The 25,156-nt window shown below is 44.0% G+C and overlaps 1 protein-coding gene across 6 annotated transcripts in view; it reads left to right on the forward strand.

The window, feature by feature from the left end:
* The window catches only part of LOC106577038 (C-terminal-binding protein 2), a 102,997-nt gene that overhangs the window by 37,699 nt on the left and 40,142 nt on the right, over nucleotides 1-25,156 (forward strand). Inside the window, exons 1-2 of one of the 6 annotated variants that reach the window (XM_082964791.1) lie at nucleotides 7,664-9,355; nucleotides 9,533-11,499. The exons of 1 other annotated variant lie outside the window; for it this stretch is intronic. In XM_082964791.1, the coding sequence (XP_082820917.1) occupies nucleotides 9,786-11,499 (1,714 nt within the window). In that variant the 5' untranslated portion in view covers nucleotides 7,664-9,355; nucleotides 9,533-9,785. Of the gene's footprint in view, nucleotides 1-5,765; nucleotides 11,500-25,156 lie in introns of those variants that run through there. 4 more of the 6 variants (XM_082964789.1, XM_014154713.3, XM_082964790.1 and 1 more) reach the window with 4 other exon arrangements.

A 25,156-nucleotide genomic window follows, 5' to 3' on the forward strand; every position in this document is an offset into this window, starting at 1 on the left:
ACAGTTTAAAGAAGGATTTTTAAGCCTTGAGACTATTGAGACATGGATTGTGTATATGTGCCATTCAGAGAGTGAATGGGCAAGACAAAAGATTTAAGTGCCTTTGAACAGAGTATGGTAGTAAGTGCCAGGTGCACCGGTTTCACTTTGTCAAGAACTGCAACACTGCTGGGTTTTTCATGCTCAACAGTTTCCCATGTGTATCAAGAATAGCCCACCACCCAAAGGACATCCAGCCAACTTAACACAACTGTGGGAAGAATTGGAGTGAACATGGTACAGCATCCCTGTGGAACGCTTTCGACACCTTGTAGAGTCAATGGACTGATGAATTGAGGCTGTTCTGAGGGCAGAAGTGGGCGCAACTCAATATTAGGAAGGTGTTCTTAATATTTTGTATACTCAGTGTATATCTGACCTTTTATCTAGTTTCTACAAGGTGTTTTCGTTTAAAAGAATGTATTTTCTCCCCAAATAGACACAGGAAAGCCGTGTGTACAACGGTCCATAACTTGGTCGGTTTCTTCCTGGGTCTCTCCTTCAGGCCATTCATCATCACCTTTTGGATCTGAATCCGAGCATTGCCCGGGATATGGTTGTGTTCTCCAGATAACTTGGAGATAACCCCATCAGTGAGGGTTAGGCGACCTCGGCATTCGAGAGCATCATATTCTGTCCACTTCCAGAAGGACGTATTTGAGGTCTGTCGTTCCCATCTGTAGGTGTAGCCTCCTCTAAGAATTATGAATGCTGAGTGTAGCAGTGCAAGATCTTTTTAAGCAGAAGTTTTGGATTATTAACATATGAATGACTTGCAATTCAATTACTGGACTAGCGAAGCCATCCATCCAACCCTTTTATTCAGATCCGGCAGTTCGAAGGTAATCAATTGGGCATAGGTATTGTTCATTAGCAGCACACATTTGCATTCATTCTCTTACATTTTTTAAAATAGCCTATACTACTCTGTCTGGACTGTCTGTGTGTCTTGGTGAGGATTTTAAGTTAAGAAAATACTGAAATGGTCTTCTTTAGTTGTTTTTTTTTAACACCTTCATTTAACTAGGCAAGTCAGTTAAGAACACATTCTTATTTTCAATGACTGCCTAGGAACGGTGGGTTAACTGCCTTGTTCAGGGGCAGAACGACAGATTTTTACCTTGTCAGCTCAGGGATTCAATCTTACAACCTTACGGTTAACTAGTCCAACGCTCTAACCACCTGCTTTACATTGCACTTCACGAGGAGCCTGCCTGTTACGCAAATGCAGTAAGAAGCCAAGGTAAGTTGCTAGCTAGCATTAAACTTATCTTAATCACTAGTTAACTACACATGGTTGATGATATTACTAGTTTATCTAGCCTGTCCTGCGTTGCATATAATCGGTGTGCATTCGCGAAAAAGGACTGTCATTGCTCCAACGTGTATCTAACCATAAACATCAATGTCTTTCTTAAAATCAATACACAAGTATATATTTTTAAACCTGCATATTTAGCTAAAAGAAATCCAGGTTAGCAGGCAATATTAACCAGGTGAAATTGTGTCACTTCTCTTGCGTTCATTGCACGCAGAGTCAGGGTATATGCAACAGTTTGGGCTGCCTGGCTTGTTGCGAACTAATTTGCCAGAATTTTATGTAATTATGACATAACATTGAAGGATGTGCAATGTAACAGGAATATTTAGACTTAGGGATGCCACCCGTTAGATAAAATACGGAACGGTTCCGTATTTCACTGAAAGAAAAAACGTTTTGTTTTTGAGATGATAGTTTCCGGATTCGACCATATTAATGACCTAAGGCTCATATTTCTGTGTGTTTATTATATTATAATTAAGTCTATGATTTGATAGAGCAGTCTGACTGAGCGGTGGTAGGCAGCAGCAGGCTCGTAAGCATTCATTCAAACAGCACTTTCATGCGTTTTGCCAGCAGCTCTTCGCAATGCTTCAAGCATTGCGCTGTTTATGACTTCAAGCCTATCAACTCCCAAGATTAGGCTGGTGTAACCGATGTGAAATGGCTAGCTAGTTAGCGGGGTGCGCGCTAATAGCGTTTCACTCGCTCTGAGACTTGGAGTAGTTGTTCCCCTTGCTCTGCATGGGTCACACTGCTTCGAGGGTGGCTGTTGTCAATGTGTTCCTGGTTCGAGCCCAGGTAGGAGCGAGGAGAGGGACGGAAGCTGTACTGTTACACTGGCAATACTAAAGTGCCTATAAGAACATCCAATAGTCAAAGGTATATGAAATACAAATCTTACCTGGGAATATTGAAGACTCATGTTAAAAGGAACCACCAGCTTTCATATGTTCTCATGTTCAGAGCAAGGCACTTAAACGTTAGCTTTCTTACATGGCACACATTGCACTATTTAAACCAAATTGAACATGTTTCATTATTTATTTGAGGCTAAATTGATTTTATTGATGTATTATATTAAGTAAAAATAAGTGTTCATTCAGTATTGTTGTAATTGTCATTATTACAAATAAAAATTAAAAAATTGACCAATTAATTGGTATCGGCTTTTTTTGGTCCTCCAATAATCGGTATCGGTATCGAAAAAAATCATAATCGGTTGACCTCTAATTTGAATACATTCTAATAACATTTTACTTCTCCAAAATCGTGTGACAAACACTTTTCATTCTTTGTATTAATGGCAGTGTTGTTTGACCTTTCAATATAATAAGCATTTATCTGTGAAATTAGACATTGAACTTGAACCCTGTTTCAACAATCATTAGCTGATTCACAAAATAAAAAAAACATTAAGTGTGCAAGGGTGTCTGTGCGCTGAGTAGTACGACAGAAAGACACGTGAGCTTTTGAGAAGCGGTCGAGGAAGAGGAAGCAAGGAGTCAAGAAAATGCCATTGAGATGCTCCCCATGTAACAAGTCTGACACAGAGCAAATCATTACCATCAGGTTTAGAGTTTCTGTTTCTCTTCCGTTTCTGCAACATAAGCTGCCCCCCTCTGAGCACTGTAGGAATCTTGGAGACATGTTGTTGAAACATTAATAACATAGTAACTAATATGATATTACTGTAGCTAAGACTAACCGAAATTAGTGAGAGTATCTACATTCTCTGTTATAATCTGATCAATATCCATTGGATTCAGTCATAAGTAGGACTGTTGCGGTGACGGTATTACATGCTGAGTAGACCGGGCATGCGCATGCACCATCGAGTGCATGTTGATTTTGTCCGTCCACACCAGACGCTATCAGGACACGCAGATTGAAATATCAAAACAAAATCTAAACCAACCATATTCATTTAGGGACAGGTCGAAACACGTGAAACATTCATGGCCATTTGGCTAGCTAGCTCGCTGTTACTGGCTAATTTGTCCTGGGATACAAACATTGGGTTGTTATTTTACCTGAAATGCACAAGGTCCTTTTTTCCCGGATCTTTGTAGACTTTTGACCCATTTTGAGTCACACAAAATTGTGTGTTCCGTACTCCGACATTTAATCCACAGATAAGGGGAAACCTAGTTAGTTTTCAGTAATATCTCCCTCAGTCTTTATCTTCTGACTTTATATGGCGGTTGGCAACCAACTTTAAGGTGCATTACCACCACCAACTGGACTGGAGTGTGGACCTCAGTTAATCTTTTAATCACCCACGTGGGTATATGCTCCTAAAAACCAATGAGGAGATGGCAGAGGTGGGACTTGCAGCGTGTGAAGCATCACAAATAGAACCAAGTTCTATTTTAGCGCCTGGCTACGCAGATGCTCGTGGGCAGTTTGTTTTGCAACGCTCGTGCCTGTAACGCGAGTGGTGTGGTCAGCATGTTACTGCCCTACCGGTCAGTCATGAGTCATGACTGCAGTAAAATTACACACACTAAAAATCCACGTGACTGTTGTGTCATGGTAATCTCCTTATATGCATTCAGGACATGCTTTGGTAGTACCCAACTCGCTAGTGGCCTGGTACTCAAGGCTCTATTGTCCATCAAACACTTATCATCAAAACAGTAGTGTTTTTAAAACTCACCTCACTGTGATTGATCAATTTGAAGAAATATGTTCAACAACAGGTTGAAACTGAGTGGAAAACATGGTCATTGTGGATGTCGTTTCAAAGCCTAACAAGGAAATGGACAGCACTTTCTGAGATGATGATTCGTTCTAAACACCCATACACATACTAGAGCTGATACAGATCCATACATAGGCTTATACTGTATACAGTGCATTCGGAAAGTATTCAGACCCCTTCCCTTTTGGGGAGCCCTTGGCAAAATGAGTTTGGATGGAATGTCCCCTGTCGAGCAGTGAGAGGCTGCATGCTCCTCAAACAGTGGTTGATGTGTGGAGTGAAGTAACCGGAGTAGCCTACCCCAACAAACAGGCAGGAAAGCTGCCTCCATTCGACATTCCAGTGTATAGGCAGATGACATGTATTTTTCCCCCTGCCCCTGTTCCTAACCATTTGATAATGGGCCATTCTAAATCGAAACAAATGTAACGTATTAGTAAAGATAATATGACATTGAGAATAGTCTGATGGGTGATAATATGATCACTTGATTAGAGAAACAATGTGTGCAGCCTGAGGCAAGGAACATAGCTCAAGTGACTCAAATCATCAATAGCCTATCATGCAGCCCATATATATTTTGATTTCTAAGACATTCTAAGGTTTGTATCATTAACAACTAAAGTTGCCAAATAACTCTAAGTCTAGTGTAGCCTATAGGACCTGTTTCAAAGGATCACTTTTATGTTCAACCTAGCCTTCGTATGCGCACTTACTCCAAAATGGGAAAAATACCCTTTCTATTTTATTCGGCTAAGTGAAATTATATTCTTCTTACTATAAAATCATGTAATATAAAATAATGGCACGGGACTTATAAGCATGTCTTGTCTGCTAAATGAACAAGCCTACAGCCTATGGCATTGAGCATAGCCAGATAACATACAATAGGCCAACTCATATTCTGTTCATCTGAAATACATTTTCTTCATATCATGTTTCTTTATACCTACCTAAAATAAATCATGGATTTATTGGGACGGTGTATATTACATGTATTTATTTGACTTGTTAAAATATAAATGTTCCGAAGGTGCGTATCAGCATCTTGTTTGTTAATTTGCGGTCAATTACCGCGAGATCGACAGTCTTTTGCATGACAATGACCGTCTGACAACATGTCATGACCGTCTGACAAAATGTCATGACCGTCTGACAACATGTCATGACCGTCTGACAACATGTCATGACCGTCTGACAACATGTCATGACCGTCTGACAACATGTCATGACCGTCTGACAATATGTCATCACCGTCTGACCACATGTCATCACCGTCTGACCACATGTCATGACCGTTTGACAAAATGTCATGACCGCCACAGCACTAAACAAAGTAGTCATAGTATTGCTATTGGAGTCACATAGCAACTTACAATATGCATTGAGGTCAAGCCGTGACAATTCTAAACAACATTGGTCCAATGTAATTTAATGTTTATTGTTTATTCCATGTGTAACTCTGTGTTGTTGTTTGTGTCGCACTGCTTTGCTTTATCTTGGCCAGGTCGCAGTTGTAAATGAGAACTTGTTCTCAACTAGCCTACCTGGTTAAATAAAGGTGAAATAAAAATATAAAAAATAAATCCCTATTCTATCTCTCACCTACAGTGTGCCTACTGCCCTAACTCATGTGTGTTAAATATTCTAATCATGCAACGAGTAAACCGCTGTGGATGAATATTGAGGCAGTTTGTTTTTTATGTCTGGTAGAGTCAGTGTTCATGTCTGAACAAGGCTGGTTACAGCGGTGGCGTGTCTTAGCGTAATGGGACCCTGCCGAAGCGCTGTCACTGTAACATGTCAGAAGACACGGAGAGGAGCTGCCTTGAACAGGGTCAAAGGCTCAGAACAGATCCAGGGTCATGCACGCTTGCTGTGCACTGAGTACAAATGAGCTCATCACATGTGAGTTTACACACGCACACACACACACGTGGCATACATACCCTCCCCCCGCCTGTCTGACTAAGATGCATTATTCATATCGAGGCAGGGTGCTGGGGTATGAGTGACAATGAGATGTAGGGGGCTTATTAAACATAGGCATCCGTGTGGGTGGCCTTGGAGAGATTAGATACTCTGATTAATGGTGTCTTTCACAGATGTGAAACATGCAGCCACCAATGACAGCCTGTTGAATAGGAACCCCTGTACTGTTCATGTGGCAGAACAATGAGAGTAGCAGTTACAATACCAAGGTGTACCAAGAAATATTGTGCTACCTCCACGTACTGTATGTCGTGACTGAGGTATTTCTGCTTGGTATTCATTTCTTTTGTTTTACCTTCCACTTGTAGCGGATAATACTGGGTTTGTACAAGTGGCTCACTTTTGTGTCTTCTCTCACATAATAGTGTACGTACCTCCACAAGTCTGTGCATTTAAATGTCACACTGCGTTTTAAAGTTGGAATCTGAGGCGGTGAAACTGCCACGTCATTGCAAGTGCGCTAAAACAGCAGAGTCTGCCCTGTTTCAAAAACAAAACAAAAACAAATGCGACCAGTGGCACTGTGGATCTCAGCTTTGAAAGGATAGTTCACCCAAATTACAACATTACTTATTGGTTACCTTACCCTATAAGCAGTCTATGGACAAGGTCTGACAGCAATCCATGCTTTGGTTTTGTTTAACTGGCCACTGTTTCAAATGCTAACTTTTTAGCATTTGGGGCACAAATCCAATTCAACGTTAGCATTTGAAAAAGTGCAAGGGAAAACAAAACCAAAGCATGTATTGTGGTCATACCTTGTCCCATAGACTGCTTACAGGGTAAGGACACCAACATGTGATTTAGTCATGTGGGTGAACTATGCCTTTAATGTCATGTATATACTCAGGTGTATAGGGAATAGGGATACTTCATCCTTGGTTTGTCGACAGTGTCTTTGCCTCGTTGCTCCTCTATGGTTAGATCTACACACCCAGAACACATTCTCTATCTAGATCTATTTGATAAAGATGTGTGGTCTAGCCTAGCACTCTCTCTCTTGGGAACCAGATCACAGAAGGAAATCAGTAAGAGGGGACTTTTATGGTTTTCTCTGATGGTGTTGAAACACAGGTTGTACGTACACACTGGGTTTGTTGGTGGCAGGGCAATGCAATGGTTTCCAGTGACCGATATTAATGTTTTGCAAAGTTAACTTAACCCTATTCCCACAAGGCATATGCTACGTAGGGTTGCTTTATTATAGATAACTGCGTGCTTCTACATATGTGCAGGCCTTTTGGTTTCCCCAAAGTCCCTAAAGACTTAATTAGTTTACTTTTCACCGTGATAATCTTTCAAGCATGAAACCGAATTGAGAAACTCGCTCTCATTTTAATATCAGTGCCCCCAAGCTGCCTTCCGTCTCTCGCTCTCTCATCCATCCATTTCCCTCTCTCCCCATCTCACTTGCCTTATGTCCTTCTGTCAACTATAGTTTCCTGGAACTAGTATAAAATTTAAAAAAAAAACACAAACTAAGTTGGTCTGAAGTCAATTCCACTGTCAACAATAATCCACTTTTTCCTTTCAACCCATAATGCAATAGCAGTGGGCGCTTCAGCTTTTACACTTACTTCCTGTCCAGTGCAATCTCTTATCTCCCTAATTACGCAACACTGATTAACGAACGGATTCATGATCCACCACTGCAGTCCAGTGTCCAATCTGGGTCTTCACGATTGTATAAAAAGCAAATGTAGGGTAAACTCTAGTATAATTTGTCAACGTGGTGGGTTATTTGAGAGGATCCCCTAGCTGTCATAACAACAGAAAACATGAGGCCCCGGCACTGATCCCAGGACAGGGTTAATGAAAATGAAGGCGTCCTTTCTGCCACAACAGTTAACAGGGAAGCTCTCCAACAGGGATATCAAGTGTCTGCTGGCCAGGCAGGTAGGTACAGTAAGCCTAAGGACAAGGAATCACAAGGGACTGGGAGGATAGGACGGACTCACAGAGGGTTTGAGGGATTGCTTAGGGATTGCATGTGTGGTGACAAAAAGTGCTTTCTCCCCCCTTTTACCTCTCCCCAGGTCTCTCTGACAGGGGGCAAAATCCAGTTTCAGAGCTTTGCTCTGTAAAGTGGATCAGCAAGGCTTTGGGTGGAGTGCTGTGGTAACAGCAGGTAGATAGAAAGTGGTTGGAAAAAAATGGCTTTAGTTCCACAATTGTACATGTAAATTGTGCTTTGAGGACAATCCGTGGGTGCATTTCTCGCTCAAGGCGGAATGCCTTGCTTTTGTCAGTGTCTTTCATGCTTATTTCTCAAGGGCAATTAATCATTATTTTCATTTTTGTGAGTGGCAGACAATATGTTGTTCTAATAATCTTTTCAAAGTGTGAATATTTTTACCAGTCTGTTTCCCATTTCCACCCATGGTTTCTGTTTCTCAGAGTCCCGGTCCTCTCGTGACAATTATCAGGTCCTCTCAGTGAGCGGGGACAGTGTGACAGGAGGCTACAGAGGCGTAAGTGACATTTTGGGCGAGTTTCACAGCAGTTGCGTGGTCACTCTGGCAGCGTCGGCGCCGGCAACAGATTAGTGTCCAATCAGAGTGGATTTGATGTTTCCTGACAGCACATGAGACAGCAGTGAGATCTGTATTCATTTCAATTACCCGCCTGCCTGCCTTCCCCCTCCCTGAGGGATACTAGCGGTGTGGTGTGAATCTCCTCTTGCTCAATGAACGAGACCCAGCCGGCCCTGCAACTCATTGACGACCCAATCAAGTGATCAGTCCAAGGTAAGTGTCCCGGGCAACGGATGTGGATGAAGATGGGCCCCCTCGTAAATGGACAGAATAATCAGAGATATGTTTTATCTGGTTCACGTGACGTCACGATGGGCAGTAGAATTAATCAGGCTTTATATAGACGGTAATCCCTCATAGCAATCGCCAGAGCGACTAAAGTGTCCCAGAGTAGGGGAAGGATAAAACCCTACTGGATTATTACAAGCCCCTGCCTACGACCCTCTCCCATCCCACCCCCTCTAATATTCCCTCCTTTCTAGTTTTTTCCTCCTCTCACCGCGTCGGGTAGCCTACACAGTTGGTGGCCAGCACAAGCACGGACCCTGTCATTGTGGTTCAGTGGAGTAGCTGCTGCTGCCTTTGCAACATTTGCACAGTGTGTGTGTGTGTGTGTGTGTGTGTGTGTGTGTGGTGTCCTCTATCCCTTCTCACCACCAGCAATAATATTTCCAGAGATGAATTATTCAAGGATTGCCTGTCAAGGGGGAGCCACCTGATAGCAAGGACCTCAGGAGAGCCAAAAACCTTACAGCTGGATATCAGGTGAAACGATACACCCCACTGCTTCATCTCTTTCTCCTCCGTCCTCCCTCCTTCATTTCCACTCTTTTGATGTAAAGTGTAACTGAACACTTGAAAGAAAACACCAACTACTCCTGCTTGTTTTTTTTCCTCTGTAAAGCTGTCTTCTGTTTTTTTCTCTCCAATGCTCGTCACCAGCAAGCAGTTGAATATCGGTCGCTCCCACAGTTGGGACACCCTGGGGGGGAATGAGGGGCAGTGGGCCGGGGGAGAAAGCGTTTACGACCACCAAGGCAGGATTGCGGGCCGACGCAACTCGCTGTCTTACAGAGGAGTTTACCACGAGCCACCTCCTGGGGTGCGTCCTCCTGACCTGGATCTGAAACGAGACCCCTACTCCTACCAGGACTCTCTGTACAGCCAGCAGGGCTACGCTGCTGATCCCCGGGAAATGAGAAAGGGCTCAGTCCCTGAGCTAAACCACTACGACCGTCCAACCATGGCTCATAGTCACCAAGGATCCATCGTCTCCCAGGAATATTATCCCCATGACCCTGCTATGGCTCCCCGACCACCGGAGGATCCCCGGGGCTTCTACCGGGTGGAGCAGCAGCCACAGCCTCACCCGCTCAACAGATCCCCGTCCCACTATGGGATGAACCCAGTGGGACGGCTGCCATGGGACCAGGGACAGGGAGGGAGGCCCGGACCTCCGGGTCCTTCATCGGCTTCTCCTCTTCCTCCTCCCCCTCCTCCGCCAACTGCCCATGGCATGAACCAGGTTTACAGTCAGCCTGCAGCTGTAGCTGCCGCTGCCAAGATGATGCCAGATGGCCAGCGCTCTCCTGCTCACTATGGGATGGAACAACCATCTTCGCCTCGGTACGCATCTGAGCCACCCCATCTAGCTGGACAGCCGGTCTACACCGACATCAACGGCCGTCCCCTGGACCATCGGCAGCAGCAGCCCGCAGCCACCTGCCTGGTGGTGGACCCTAACACTCAGGGGCTGGACGGGAGCATGCAACAACGAGGTATGATGATGAGGCAGGATTGCACCTCGCCCTACGGAGTACAACAGCCTCCACAGCCCAACATGCAGGTCTACAACCCCAACCCACCTCTCGCTGCTCCTGCCCCTCTTCCTCCCCCACCAGCCCCTGTAGCCCTCCCCCCTCCACCTCCCACAGCCCCCCAGACGCCTGCAGACCCAAAGAGGAACGCCGACCCAGAGTTCCTGGCTCTGCTTCGCAATGAGGGTCTCTCGGAGAGTACCATCTCCTCACTCATCCAGCAGGGCTTTGACACAACCGGCATGCTGGCAGTCATGGAAGAGAATGACGTGCGCTCTGTGGCTCCCAACTTAGGGCAGGCGCGGGTGCTGTCGCGGGTAGCCATCAGTGTCAAGAGGCCCTTGGAGCCTACGCCCACGTCCCAGCAACAGGCCCCCATGCGGGGCCGCTCCAACAGTTTCAGCCACCGCTCTGACATGTACCTCCAGCAGCAGCAGCAGCAGCAGCACCAACATCATCAACAGGCCATGGCAATGGGCGTGGATCCACGGCTGATGCCACCACAGACCCCCGGTGTCATGCAGACCATCTCCCCCGCGATGGCAGAGGCCATGGCCAGGAGGCCCAACAGTGCTCCCTCTCAGCACCTCCTAGAAACCACCCAGGGCTACCCAGGACCTCGTACCCCGGGGCCCTACAGTGGCGCCATGGTCCCTGTCCAGTCCCGGCCCGTGTCTGCATACTCCCAACACCCGGGTGTCCCTATGCATCCGGGCATGCAGATGATGGCTGCCTTGCCCCAGCACCAGCAGATGTCAGGGGCTGCAATGCAAGCCATGCAACAACAGCAGATGCCAGTGTCCATGCCTGCCCTGCCGCCGCCTCAGCAGGCCCCAAAGGCGTACTCCACCAACTACACAGTGCCCATGGAGCTGATGAAGCGGGACCGCAGCCTGCAACCCATGTCGCCCATGCACAGCCCCCACCTCAGCCCTCAGATGATGCGCAAGGCTGGGGGCACCCCGTCTGATGGCGCCATGATGCCCGTGGGTACCACCATGCAGAGCCAGAGTGCTATGGCCGCCAACCAGAAGCTTAGCCGCCGTACAGGCCCACCTGTCATCGTCTCCACCATGGCATCACCAGATACAAGTAAAGCACACTTTTATCCCTTCTGCATTCCCTCCTCTTCCTTCGCTCCCCTAGTCTCTTGGCTGTAGTGCATTCATTGGTTACTAAAGGAGCCATTCTTCATTGCATTCTTGTTACAGTTATTGCATTTTCTCTATTTGAAATGAGGGCTTTGGTTATATAACCATTCACTCTACTGTAGCTAAGACAACAATTAGGTATTGTGTTTTTTCAATACGATTCATTCTTTTATACCCTTCCTTGTCAGGATAACCTTGACATGTGGATAACCCCTTTCTCAAGTAATGGTTGAATATGTAAGGCTCCGACACTGCTCACTTTATGGCACCTATTTGGCATGAATCGAATACAGGATACTGTTTTGCAGTGCTCTTAAACCAAGAGCTGAAAAGGGCCATTTATCTGGTTCCCACTCAACGTTCAAGTGTTGTAGATACTTTTCCAGTGGATTGAGATGAATTGATCTCTTTGCTGCTTTCACATCATTTTAGTCTCTCTGTTGGCTTTGTGCAGCTCAGCTTGTTGCAAACCCGTGGATGTGAATTGTATTGACAATGGATAAACATCTCAACTTGATGTTTCATATAAAGGCTACCATATTTTATGTGAATGGTTTTATTAGTACCATATTCTGTATTTTTGGGGGGGTATGACTGGCTTAATGGCTTAAAATGAAAACATTTAACAATGTCAGCCTTTAACCCATGCCCTAGTTATCTATAGTCAGCTGTTGTGATCTTAAAATGTCAGAGTCCCCGTTGAAAAGCTCTGAGAGTACCTTCCTCTTTCTGAGTCGTGTTTTAGACTCTCACGTGTCAACGGTCAGCCATCTTTGCACACTTTACGACTCTTGCTGTCCTCTGTATTGTTTCACGCTAGTATTTGTCACACGCAATAGTTTTGATGACCAAGGTGGAGTGTGGGAGTGGGGTAAGGACTGGGTGATGTGGTACGGTGTGTGCTGTCGTCAGCACGTGGAGTGTGGGAGTGGGGTAAAGACTGGGTGATGTGGTACGGTGTGTGCTGTCGTCAGCAGGTGGAGTGTGGGAGTGGGGTAAGGACTGGGTGATGTGGTACGGTGTGTGCTGTCGTCAACAGGTGGAGTGTGGGAGTGGGGTAAGGACTGGGTGATGTGGTACGGTGTGTGCTGTCGTCAGCAGGTGGAGTGTGGGAGTGGGGTAAGGACTGGGTGATGTGGTACGGTGTGTGCTGTCGTCAGCAGGTGGAGTGTGGGAGTGGGGTAAGGACTGGGTGATGTGGTACGGTGTGTGCTGTCGTCAGCAGGTGGAGTGTGGGAGTGGGGTAAGGACTGGGTGATGTGGTACGGTGTGTGCTGTCGTCAGCAGGTGGAGTGTGGGAGTGGGGTAAGGACTGGGTGATGTGGTACGGTGTGTGCTGTCGTCAGCAGGTGGAGTGTGGGAGTGGGGTAAGGACTGGGTGATGTGGTACGGTGTGTGCTGTCGTCAGCAGGTGGAGTGTGGGAGTGGGGTAAGGACTGGGTGATGTGGTACGGTGTGTGCTGTCGTCAGCAGGTGGAGTGTGGGAGTGGGGTAAGGACTGGGTGATGTGGTACGGTGTGTGCTGTCGTCAGCAGGTGGAGTGTGGGAGTGGGGTAAGGACTGGGTGATGTGGTACGGTGTGTGCTGTCGTCAGCAGGTGGAGTGTGGGAGTGGGGTAAGGACTGGGTGATGTGGTACGGTGTGTGCTGTCGTCAGCAGGTGGAGTGTGGGAGTGGGGTAAGGACTGGGTGATGTGGTACGGTGTGTGCTGTCGTCTGCAGGTGGAGTGTGGGAGTGGGGTAAGGACTGGGTGATGTGGTACGGTGTGTGCTGTCGTCTGCAGGTGGAGTGTGGGAGTGGGGTAAGGACTGGGTGATGTGGTACGGTGTGTACTGTCGTCAGCAGGTGGAGTGTGGGAGTGGGGTAAGGACTGGGTGATGTGGTACGGTGTGTGCTGTCGTCAGCAGCAACGCTGCTTTTAAAGCATAAACATTCCATGTCAATAGATGTCTTTGTCCAACCAATCTGGGTAGGCAGTATTTCGTGGTCAATGTTAAACGTGGGAGACAGTGGGAGAATTGGAGCCATGAGTTTATGCGTGCAAGTGTGAGTGTGGTGTGTGTCTGTCTGTCTGTGTGTGTGAGTGAGTTTTTGCTTAGGAGCTGTATTCCCTGCCCTTCACCTCATCCGAAGGCATTTGGAGCTTGTCCACACAGTGCAAGGGCAAACTTGTTAAATCTGCCATAATCTACAGGCCTGGTGGGCTGGTGGGTTGGTGGTCTGGTGGGTTGTGTATTAGTGGTCGCAGCTTACAGCATCATCCTGCTTATAGTTTTATTTCAGCAAAAATCTCTCTGCAATGTAGAGGAGACCCGTAATGGCCATGCTCCACCTCTCCCCCCGGCCCCTACTGTAGTAAACATGACGGTCTTGTTGCATCATGGTAATGAGATACATTGGAGTAGCCTGTAGCAGTAGGTTGGGTGTTGTGTTGCATACACTTTGATCTGTTCAGGTGCAGCAGTGACCATTGTAGGGAATGAAAAGGAATTATGTGGAAAATGTTCAAATGAACTACATTGTTAAATGTATCTCTCTAATAATGTTGGTGATACAGAAATGTGGAAGATGTGAGAAATGACCAGCACAGGCTATGATTTCAACACGTGTGATTCGTCATCAAAGTTGTTTGATTAAAAATGCATATGAAGAGATAGCTGCTGTGAGCTGTGCCTGCTTTATTTCTACCGGTTGGTTGGCATCCTAGCTGTGCTGCTGAAATCAACTGAATGTGTAGATGGCCGATCAACAATTGTGTCTTTTCTCTGAGTGACTGTAATGAGAAGCGAGAGGGTTTAATCCTGTAGATCCTCCTTTTACAACACTGCTAATCCACAGATTCACTCAGTTCTCTCTGGACTAGGCTGGCATCCATGGATTCCCCCAGTTCTGGAGCCATGGGCTCTGACAGCTCCACTGTAGATTGAGAACAAATGGATTTATGAAAGCTGTCTAGTCTCAGGAAAAAGTATGGTGCTTCTTCTGTTTATGTCAAAAGGACCCCTTCTGTTTAGCTAGCTTTCTCTGCTGTAAAAATCTGCAGCCATGACACTAGCTCAAGTTAAACACGCTCAGCACAACAAATTAATGTGCATGAGGCTGACATTTGTTGCTTTGGTAATTTCATCTGTTAATGGACGGCCTGCAAAGCCTCTTGAAAGCATATTCCTTAATTGTGTGTTGCTAGGCAACGGGGGTTTTGGTCGTAATCACAGAAAGATTGCCTTCTCGTTTAGGGAGCGGAGGAAAGGTTTCACTGGAGTGGGGACATTTGCATTTAATGGCACTTTCTTGAAAAAAGGGTGCTTGAGCTAATGCTGTAGCTTAGTTGGTAGAGCATGGCACTTGCAATGTCAGGGTTGTGGGTTCAAATCCCGTGGGGGACCAGTATGAAAAAAGTAGGAAAATGAATGCAGTCACTACTGTAAGTTGCTTTAGATAAGAGTGTCTGCTAAATGACTAAAATGTAAATAATTATGAGGTTTTAGTCACCTCGGGAAATATGACCAAGGAGCAGTACTGCCGTGTGTCCTTTATGAGAGTGGGAGATTATATCAAATCAAATGTATTTACATAGCCCTTCTTACATCAGCTGATATCTCAAAGTGCTGTACAGAAACCCAGCCTAAAACCCCAAACAGCAAGCAATGCAGCACGGTGGCTAGGAAAAACTCCCTAGAAAGGCTAAAACCTAGGAAGAAACCTAGAGAGGAACCAGGCTATGAGGGGTGGCCAGTCCTCTTCTGGCTGTGCCAAGTGGAGATTATAACAGAACATGGCCAAGATGGCTATGTTCAAATGCTCATAAATGACCAGCATGGTCAGATAATAATAATCACAGTAGTTGTCGAGGGTGCAACAGGTCAGCACCTCAGGAGTAAATGACAGTTGGCTTTTCATAGCCGATCATTGAGAGTATCTCTACCGCTCCTGCTGTCTCTAGAGAGTTGAAAACAGCAGGTCTGGGACAGGTAGCACGTTCGGTGAACAGGTCAGGGTTCCATAGCCGCAGGCAGAACAGTTGAAACTGGAGCAGCAGCACGGCCAGGTGGACTGGGGACAGCAAGGAGTCATCATGCCAGGTAGTCCTGAGTCATGGTCCTAGGGCTCAGGTCCCCCGAGAGAGAGAAAGAAAGAGAGAATTAGAGAGAGCATACTTAAATTCACACAGGACACTGGAGAAATACTCCAGATATAACAGACTGACACTAGCCCCCCGACACATAAACTACTGCAGCATAAATACTGGAGGCTGAGACAGGAGGGGTCGGGAGACATATATAATTTTGCATTGTAGAAATCATCAGGTTCAACAGTTATTTTGGTTGCATGGAGTATGTCTATCTGAGTATGATTTCTGACATTTGACAACATGATATAGGGAATATCTCAACCTTTTGAGATATTCTGCTCAACCGTCTTCATAATCCATAATTAGTAAGCCTACATAAATAATTAGATGTGATATGCCAATAGGCTCAATCAGTTCATTAGTAACACCCTTAGTGAACCAAGACTTTTCCTCCCCATTAATAATGCCCTTAAATGATTAAGCTGCCAATATTTGGTGCTATGGGAAGTCCCATCGTGTAAAGGTCCATATATGGTCATTCCAGACATCACCCATCTTTATCATGCCCATATATGGCTGAGTGGCACCTCCTCTTCCTTAGTTCCTCCCTGGGAGTGCTTCCACTCAGATTCCACACAGACGCTCTTCCATAGTGTGGTGGGAATTATGATCTGTGGTGCAGCTGATTCTCTAGATGGTAGATTATATTTTGAAATGAGTTCAGTATTTAGATCCACACACAGTGGTTCCAGTGAAGGATTAAGATGCATTGAGTCAGTGTGCATTAGGCTAGATACTGTATACTGCATGGTGATGGAGGAGGGGCTTTGTGATGGCGTAGTGAGCCATCAGTTAACCTCTTACATCTAGACGTTCCGCTAGCGGAACACCTGCTCCAATAGCCAATGATGGGCGTGGCGCGAATTACAAATTCCTCAAAAATACAAAAACTTCAATTTTTCAAACATATGACTATTTTACACCATTTTAAAGACAAGACTCTCCTTTATCTAACCACACTGTCCGATTTCAAAAAGGCTTTACAACGAAAGCAAAACATTAGATTATGTCAGCAGAGTACCCAGCCAGAAATAATCAGACACCCATTTTTCAAGCTAGCATATAATGTCACATAAATCCAAACCACAGCTAAATGCAGCACTAACCTTTGATGATCTTCATCAGATGACACCCCTAGGACATTATGTTATACAATACATGCATGTTTTGTTCAATCAAGTTCATATTTATATCAAAAAACAGCTTTTTACATTAGCATGTGACGTTCAGAACTAGCATACCCCCCGCAAACTTCCGGTGAATTTACTAAATTACTCACGATAAACGTTCACAAAAAACATAACAATTATTTTAAGAATTATAGATACAGAACTCCTCTATGCACTCGCTATGTCCGATTTTAAAATAGCTTTTCGGTGAAAGCACATTTTGCAATATTCTCAGTAGATAGCCCAGCCATCACGGCTAGCTATTTAGACACCCACCAAGTTTAGCACTCACCAAAGTCAGATTTACTATAAGAAAAATGTTATTACCTTTGCTGTTCTTCGTCAGAATGCACTCCCAGGACTTCTACTTCAATAACAAATGTTGGTTTGGTCCCAAATAATCCATAGTTATATCCAAACAGCGGCGTTTTGTTCGTGCGTTCAAGACACTATCCGAAAGGGTAAATAAGGGTTACGCGCCCGACGCGTTTCGTGACAAAAATATTCTAAATATTCCATTACCGTACTTCGAAGCATGTCAACCGCTGTTTAAAATACATTTTTATGCCATTTTTCTCGTAAAAAAGCGATAATATTCCGACCGGGAAAGCGTGTTTACGTTCAAAGAGAGAGAAAGTAAAAGCATGGGATCCCCTCGTGCACGCGCCTGAGTCTCATAGTACTCTGACCGGCCACTATCCAAACGCGCTAAAGTTTTTCAGCCAGCGGCTGGAATTACATCATTCAGCTTTTTCCCGGGTTCTGAGAGCCTATGGGAGCCGTAGGAAGTGTCACGTTACAGCAAAGATCCTAAATTTTCTTTAAACAGAGCCAAGAAGCTCAAGGAATGGTCAGAGAGGGTACTTCCTGTTTGGAAACTTCTCAGGTTTTTGCCTGCCATATGAGTTCTGTTATACTCACAGACACCATTCAAACAGTTTTAGAAACTTTAGGGTGTTTTCTATCCAAAGCCAATAATTATATGCATATTCTAGTTTCTGGGCAGGAGTAATAATCAGATTAAATCGGGTACGTTTTTTATCCGGCCGTGAAAATACTGCCCCCTAGCCATAACAGGTTAAGGATGGGGTCGCCTTGGTGATGAGATGAGGCTGTCAGCAGGGCCCACCCCCTGTCTGAGGGTAAAGCTCCGGGTGTTATCTTGGCTGGAGGTCAAAAGTGATGGTCTTTATCATGCCTTTCAGTGAGTCCTCCCTGGAGAGGTTGTGTAGTGGGTAAACTTTAGTTCCCATGATAGACAAGTGCCTGACTTTGCACCGATTGCACGGCCTTGGGTACATGGCGACATTAATACGTTCTAGATATTGTGTGCGCGTTGTGAATAACTCCAGACAGTCATGTCGAGTTGTGACTTTTTGTAACCTACAAGTACAGCATTCCCGCAATTCACCTTCCTTGTAATGTGAAAGACTTATCCATCAGGGACGATTGTCCTTCAAACAGTAGAGCTGCTTGCATTCTTGAGACAGACATATATTATTGAGTAAATGAGTGTATATGAGGAGAAAAAATGGGTAATTGAAAGGTCAAAAGGGTGAGAAAGTAGGAGGAAAGTAGAGTACTCCCAAGCAGATGTTTTTTTGAAAATTGTCCTCATCACTAATGGTAAATTGGTAATATAAAGACAATCTCTCTATCTACATACTGTGGCTCTGCCTTGCACTACGGTTGCATCTGCAAAGTGCAAACATTCTCTATCGCTCACCCTCTGTTTCGATTTGTCTGCAAAAATAAGGAACATGAATACAACACAAGAAACATCAGGACGAGAGAAAAATGTTTCTATACTGCTTCTCCGTACTCAGCTCTGCACATTCATTCATGACTGTGGTTGTGGTTTTGAGTTGTGGAGAGAGAGAGAGAGAGAGAGAGAGAGGAGAGAGAGAGAGAGAGAGAGAGAGAGAGAGATTAGATGAGCGGATATTCCCATTATGCCATCTGTTAATGTGGCAGTCAGTAGTTGGAACTATCTAAAAGCGCCCTCCCCACCATTGTTTGGGTAAAAAGCTGAGGAACGGGGCTGGAGAAATGTGACCACTCAAATTCATAGAAAGAGCTATGGATGCGAGGACTGACCATCCATGGTATCAAAATAATAGTTGTAACCATGTTTTGAGGCTACATAGTGTTTATCTATATTTACTTTGTGAACGAACATTCAAGTATAACAATCTTATATTTTGGCTCTGATGGGGCACGACAGTTGAACTAAGACATTTCTAAGTCATATCCTTCAAGAATCAATGGGTACATATCATTAATTTATAAGTCCCAAAATGTATGTAGCAACTGCAGATTGTCCCTTTAAAGGGTGAGGACAGGAGGAAATGGGGAGGGGAGAATACGGTACACACCCCATGGTTGGGTAATCCCATAGAAATGAATGAAGAGATTATAATCCCTCATATCCAAATTCTACATGCAATAGAAAAGGCTGTAACTAGACATAGCATTTAACATTATAATCTGATGGTCAACCTTTTAATTGAGCTATTTTGTAATATCATAATTTATTCCATAGTAATTTCAAATAACTTTTTGACGAAGATGATCTATCGGAATTATACAGTATGGTTTGCTATCTGAGAGGACGGCTGGGGACAGACGGTGTGCGTGAGCTAGAGAGAGAGACTGAGGGGGAGAGAGAAAGAGTTGGAGTACGAAAATTAAAGGGGAATGAAATGAAAGAATGGGAACAATAAATTGGAAGCCGTATCTGACCTCATCCCTCCTACCTCTCTTTCACACGCCCTCTCTTCTACCTCTCTTTTACTCTCTACCTCTCTGCCAAGCAGCAGGTCACATTTAATAATTCATCTAGAGAAAATGAAAACTTCATGGGTATTAAATTACTGAGCGAAAGTGGCTGCACTAACCTTATTTTCTCCAGATGAGAATATATGGAAATATAGAAGCTTTGCAGGAGAGAAATTCTCGCTAAACTGGCTGGCTGTGTTTTACCAGAGGGAGGCCATCTTGGAAGGGGAATCTCATTGTCTGTGTGGCTGTACAGTAGTAGCTGTAAGGGAACAGCCCTTCAAGGTTAGGAGTCCTGCTCTCCCACTCAACATGTGTCCCTACTCTCTCTGTACCTATTCTCTCCTATTCTATTTGGTCTATTATGTTGCATTTATACCTTGAGGTATCTATCTGACAAAAGTAGTTATGCGATCTGACAAAGTGCCTAGATGTGATAGCTTTGTGACGTTAGAATGTCTCGCTGTCAAGTCTTATCCAACTTCTAAACCTTAAGAGAGGGATTTCACGTGTGATTCAATCAGTGGTGGAAAAACTACCCAAAAGTATAGATACCTTAATAGAAAGTTACTCCCTGTAAAAGTGAAAGCCACCAAGTAAAATACTACTTGAGTAAAAGTGTAAAAGTATTTGGTTCTAAATATACTTAAGAATGAAAAGTAAATGTAACTGCTAAAATATACTTAAGTACCAAAAGTAAAAAGTAAAAGTAAAAGTATGAATAATTTCAAATTCCTTCTATTAAGCAAAGCAGATGGAACCATGTTCTTGTTTTTAAAATGTATGGAAAGCCAGGTGCACACTCCCACACTCAGACATTATTTACAAACGATCCATTTGTGTTTAGTGAGGGGTAATGTATTAAGTAAAAAGTACATTATTTTCTTTAGGAATGTAGTAAAGTAAAAGTAGTCAAAAATATAAATAATAAAGTACAGATGCTCCAAAAAACGACTTAAGTAGTACTTTAAAGTATTTTTACTTAAGTACTTCACACCACTTGATTCAATTCCACACACACACCAGCGGCACATGTCTACGTTAGCTCATGCGCTAGGAGTCAGTCTCTTTCATCATGGCTCTGGCGAGACAACATCAGCACTAATAAACAAGCACTGCTACACCTCATTTACTTTTTCCAGCTGTGTCTGTGTAAGTGTGTAAATTGTGTGTTCTGCTGTAACTCCATCCATGGTGTTGTGAGCTGACATCTCCCCAGAGGGTTTTCTGCCTTCAGCTGGAACAGAACCCAACCCCAGCTGTGTGTGTGTGTGTGTGTGTGTGTGTGTGTGTGTGTGTGTGTGTGTGTGTGTGTGTGTGTGTGTGTGTGTGTGTGTGTGTGTGCGTGTGCGTGCTTGTGTCTGTGTGTGTGCCTGAACAGGCCCCAGCTGTGTGTGTGCTGGCTAATGTGCACATAATGTGTGTGTTTTAGATGTGTTTCTTTGTAGGCAGTGTACGGGAGGGCAGTACAAGGGTGCTTCTCTCGTTCTGTCTCTCTCTTTCTGTCCTCTATCTCTTTTTCTCTTTCTCTCTCTCTCTGTCTCAGTAACCAGACAGATGGCTAATGTCACATACAGAGGAGGAAAGGAGAGAGAGGTGGAGAGAGTTCCAGATCTCAGACACCTTCCCCCAGAGAGACAACATCTGGAGTCCACCTGCTGCTGTGGCGTCTTCCTCCTTCCCCCTCTTTCTCTCTCTCTCTCTTTCTCTCTCTCTCTTTCTCTCTCTCTCGCTCTCTCTCTCTCTCTCTCTCTCTCTCTCTCTCTCTCTCTCTCTCTCTCTCTCTCTCTCTCGCTCTCTCTCTCTCTCTCTCTCTCTCTCTCTCTCTCTCTCTCTCTTTCTATCTTTATAGCCCTCACAAAACAGGCACGTTAACATCAGTTAGCCACAGTATGCAGAACGTCTTCTTCTAGGCTGACACAGTGGTGGATTTACAATGGGTTTGGTGAATGGAGTCATTTAAAACAAACTTCCTAATCATTCTGTCTTTGTCATTGATATGTGAGGCCTAGAGGCAATTTTCTAACATTACAGTGGCAATCAATGCTTTTCCATTCTCTCCCACTGAAGTGGTGTTTGTGTGTGTTCCTAGAAGGTTGTGTTGTCTGTGGAATGATTTCTAATTGAAGGCAGACTTCTTAGAAATGCGGGTTAAGTCCTGTAGTAGGGCATTTTGTCTGTGACCCCCTAGCCGTAAAATGGCTTAGACTTAGTCCTTCAGACTACTAGCCCTAGATGTACACAATCTGTTAGTACTGTGTTTGGGTTTAGAACAGCACTGAGCCTAAATTAGACTCAAATATCTTTTGGACTGTTACAGAGTGCAAGTGTGTTTGGGTAAAGGGGTGGGGGAGGGTGTGTGTGGGTGCGTGTGTGTGGGTGTTCAGCCCCTCTCTGTTGTCCCATGCAGTGTGTACTCTACATTGTGTGTATTCTGGTAGCGGGAGCTCAGTTCTCTACTCTCCCTCGTTCTCTCTGACCTGGTTTTGACTAATTGATTTTGGCTGAGAGTTCATTAACCCTTCATTGCTATTACTACCACCACCAATACCACTGTAGGAGGGGGGTCAGAAAAGGGTTAACACATTGTGAGTGTATGTGTGCTTGCGAGTATGCGTACGCTTATGTGCTTGTGTATGTTTGTGTGTGAGTCGTTCCATCTGATTTCAATCACTTTTTGACCGCACCCCTTTTGATTTGAAATACATTTTCCATACATGGTCGACGTGGTCAGAAAGGGACATTTTGGGCATAACTGCCAAAACATTTAGGAGATAGAGGTTCTAAAAGTTTACCCATTTGTAATACCCCACCCTACCATCAGACATCCATATCTTTATCAATGGAAAAAAATGTATGGTTCAGTTTGATAACATTGTAAAGTTTACATACAGGGTTGTCAAACTGTTTTATAATTTCTTGAAAAAAATGTTTTTAAATATATATATTTTTTAACCTACATCTAGATGTTCCGCTAGCGGAACGCCTCGCCAATATCCAATGATAGAGCGTGGCGCGAATTACAAACACCTCAAAAATCCCAACTATTTTACACCATTTTAAAGACAAGACTCTCCTTTATCTAACCACATTGTCCGATTTCAAAAAGGCTTTACAACGAAAGCAAAACATTAGATTATGTCAGGAGAGTACCCAGCCAGAAATAATCACACACCCATTTTTCAAGCTAGCATATAATGTCACAAAAACCAAAACCACAGCTAAATGCAGCACTAGCCTTTGATGATCTTCATCAGATGACACTCCTAGGACATTATGTTATACAATACATGCATGTTTTGTTCAATCAAGTTCATATTTTTTTTTTTAAACAGCTTTTTACATTAGCACGTGACGTTCAGAACTAGCATACCCACCGAAACTTCTGGTGAATTGACTAAATTACTCACGATAAACGTTCACAAAAAAACGGCGCGTATCGTGACAAAAAATATTCTATTACCATACTTCGAAGCATGTCAAACGCTGTTTAAAATAAATTTTTATGTGATTTTTCTCGTAAAATAGCGATAATATTCCAACCGGGAGACCTTGTTTTCGTTCAAACACTGAAAATAGAAAATGGAGTCTTCACATGCACGCGCCCGCCAGTGTCATTGTTCTCAGAACGACCACTTTCCAAAACCCCTACTGTTTTTCGCCCAGGGACTGCAGAGTCATCATTCCCCGTTCTGGCGCCTTCTGAGAGCCTATGGGAGCCTTAGAAAATGTCACGTTACAGCAGAGATCCTCTATTTTTGATAAAGAGGCTAAAGAAGGCCAAGAAATGGTCAGACAGGGCACTTCCCATATAGAATCTTCTCAGGTTTTGGCCTGCCATATGAGTTCTGTTATACTCACAGACACCATTCAAACCGTTTTAGAAACTTTAGGGTGTTTTCTATCCAAATCAAATAATTATATGCATATTCTAGTTTCTGGGCAGGAGTAATAACCAGATTAAATCGGGTACGTTTTTTATCCAGCCGTGAAAATACTGCCCCCTATCCTAAACAGGTTAACGTAAATGATCAAACATTCATAAACTCAGATTTTTTATTATTTTCACATATGTTGTAGCTTAGACTCTATTTTACATCATCTGAGGTAATTGTGTTGTGCCCGCCATCGGTTGAGACACAGCATAGTCTTGAATACAGGGTGGGTGTCATTTCAATCATAGAAATATATTTCATAGAATGGAGAAATCCCTTCAGACCACTACAATTTAGTGGGTACATCAGAAAAATTGAATTGACATTTTAACTTCCAACTACTAGCACAAATATGGCCACTGGTCTACCCACCAATGAACGTCAACTTAAATGCAATATTTAAATTACATTTCTATGATTTCAATAGGTTTCCTATGGATTGACAGTATAATTTAAAACAATTTATATTCCCATTCAAGTCAACATTCTCTGATGCGTGGACCTCCAACCATCTTTGTGCTACCAGTTGAAAGTTGAAATGTTCATTTTATTCAAATGTTTGTACATTTATCAGCCAAAACATGACCCCCACCATGTATTCAAGAGCATGCTGTCTCAACTGATGGTGGGCACAACACAAACAACTATAGATCTGTCATTCTCACTGAAAGCAAGTCTAAGAAGCGGTAGATTGTTTCTATGTACTCTGTTTCTATTCTTTTACTTTGGGTTTTGTACACCAGCTTCAAACAGCTGAAAATACAATATGTTTGGTTATAGAAGAGATATTTCACAGCAGTTTAGATGGTACAATGATTTTCTACACTATACTTGCTTGTTTTATCACATAAACTGAAATTAGGCAAACCATTAGAATTTTAGCAACCAGGAAGTGGTGGAGCACCTTTAAGGCTTTAAACCATCAGAACTATTATTCCGAAATTAGAACGCTCTGCCTGGAAAGAGTTAACCACACTGCTAACCTTATGCCTAACAGAACCTTAAATGAAGACTAAAAAGCACATTTTTGATTTCAAGAATTTCTACGATATAGCCCATTTTGACATTGCGGCTGTGGTAACTAGTGACAACTCTTTCCAAGCGCGAGTGTCACGCAGTTTACACACCCGAAAAATATCAGATTACGTTAATGCACAATATTTGGGAGTGTATGATTTTTTTCGAGCTCTTTTCTCTTTTGCTATATACGTTGACAGTCTCTTTCTAGTCATGGTTTAGAAATCTCACAGTATAAACTTTGTGGTAGCTTTCTTTTATGTCTGCTACGTTACTGCAGATATGGTAATCTGAACTATCCGATTGGCCAGTGGTAGGCCTATAGTGCACTTGATTTGCTCCCCTTGGGCCCGCCGGGATGGCAGTTTGTACCTTCAGGCATATGGTTCAAAATGGGAACATGTTGCCAACCCAGCGTGCAGGGGAGCTGAATCGGGTGCACCTACCGCCAACAGGGTGCAAGGCTTATCGTTGTTTTTTACAGAAATGTTGGCGATCGACTAGGAATGCCTTGGAGATCGACCAGTCGATCACAATCAACTGGTTGGTAACCACTGCATTGCATGG

The sequence above is a fragment of the Salmo salar genome, chromosome 18, assembly GCF_965601325.2.
Source record: "Salmo salar chromosome 18, fSalSal1, whole genome shotgun sequence".
Lineage (NCBI taxonomy): Eukaryota > Metazoa > Chordata > Actinopteri > Salmoniformes > Salmonidae > Salmo > Salmo salar.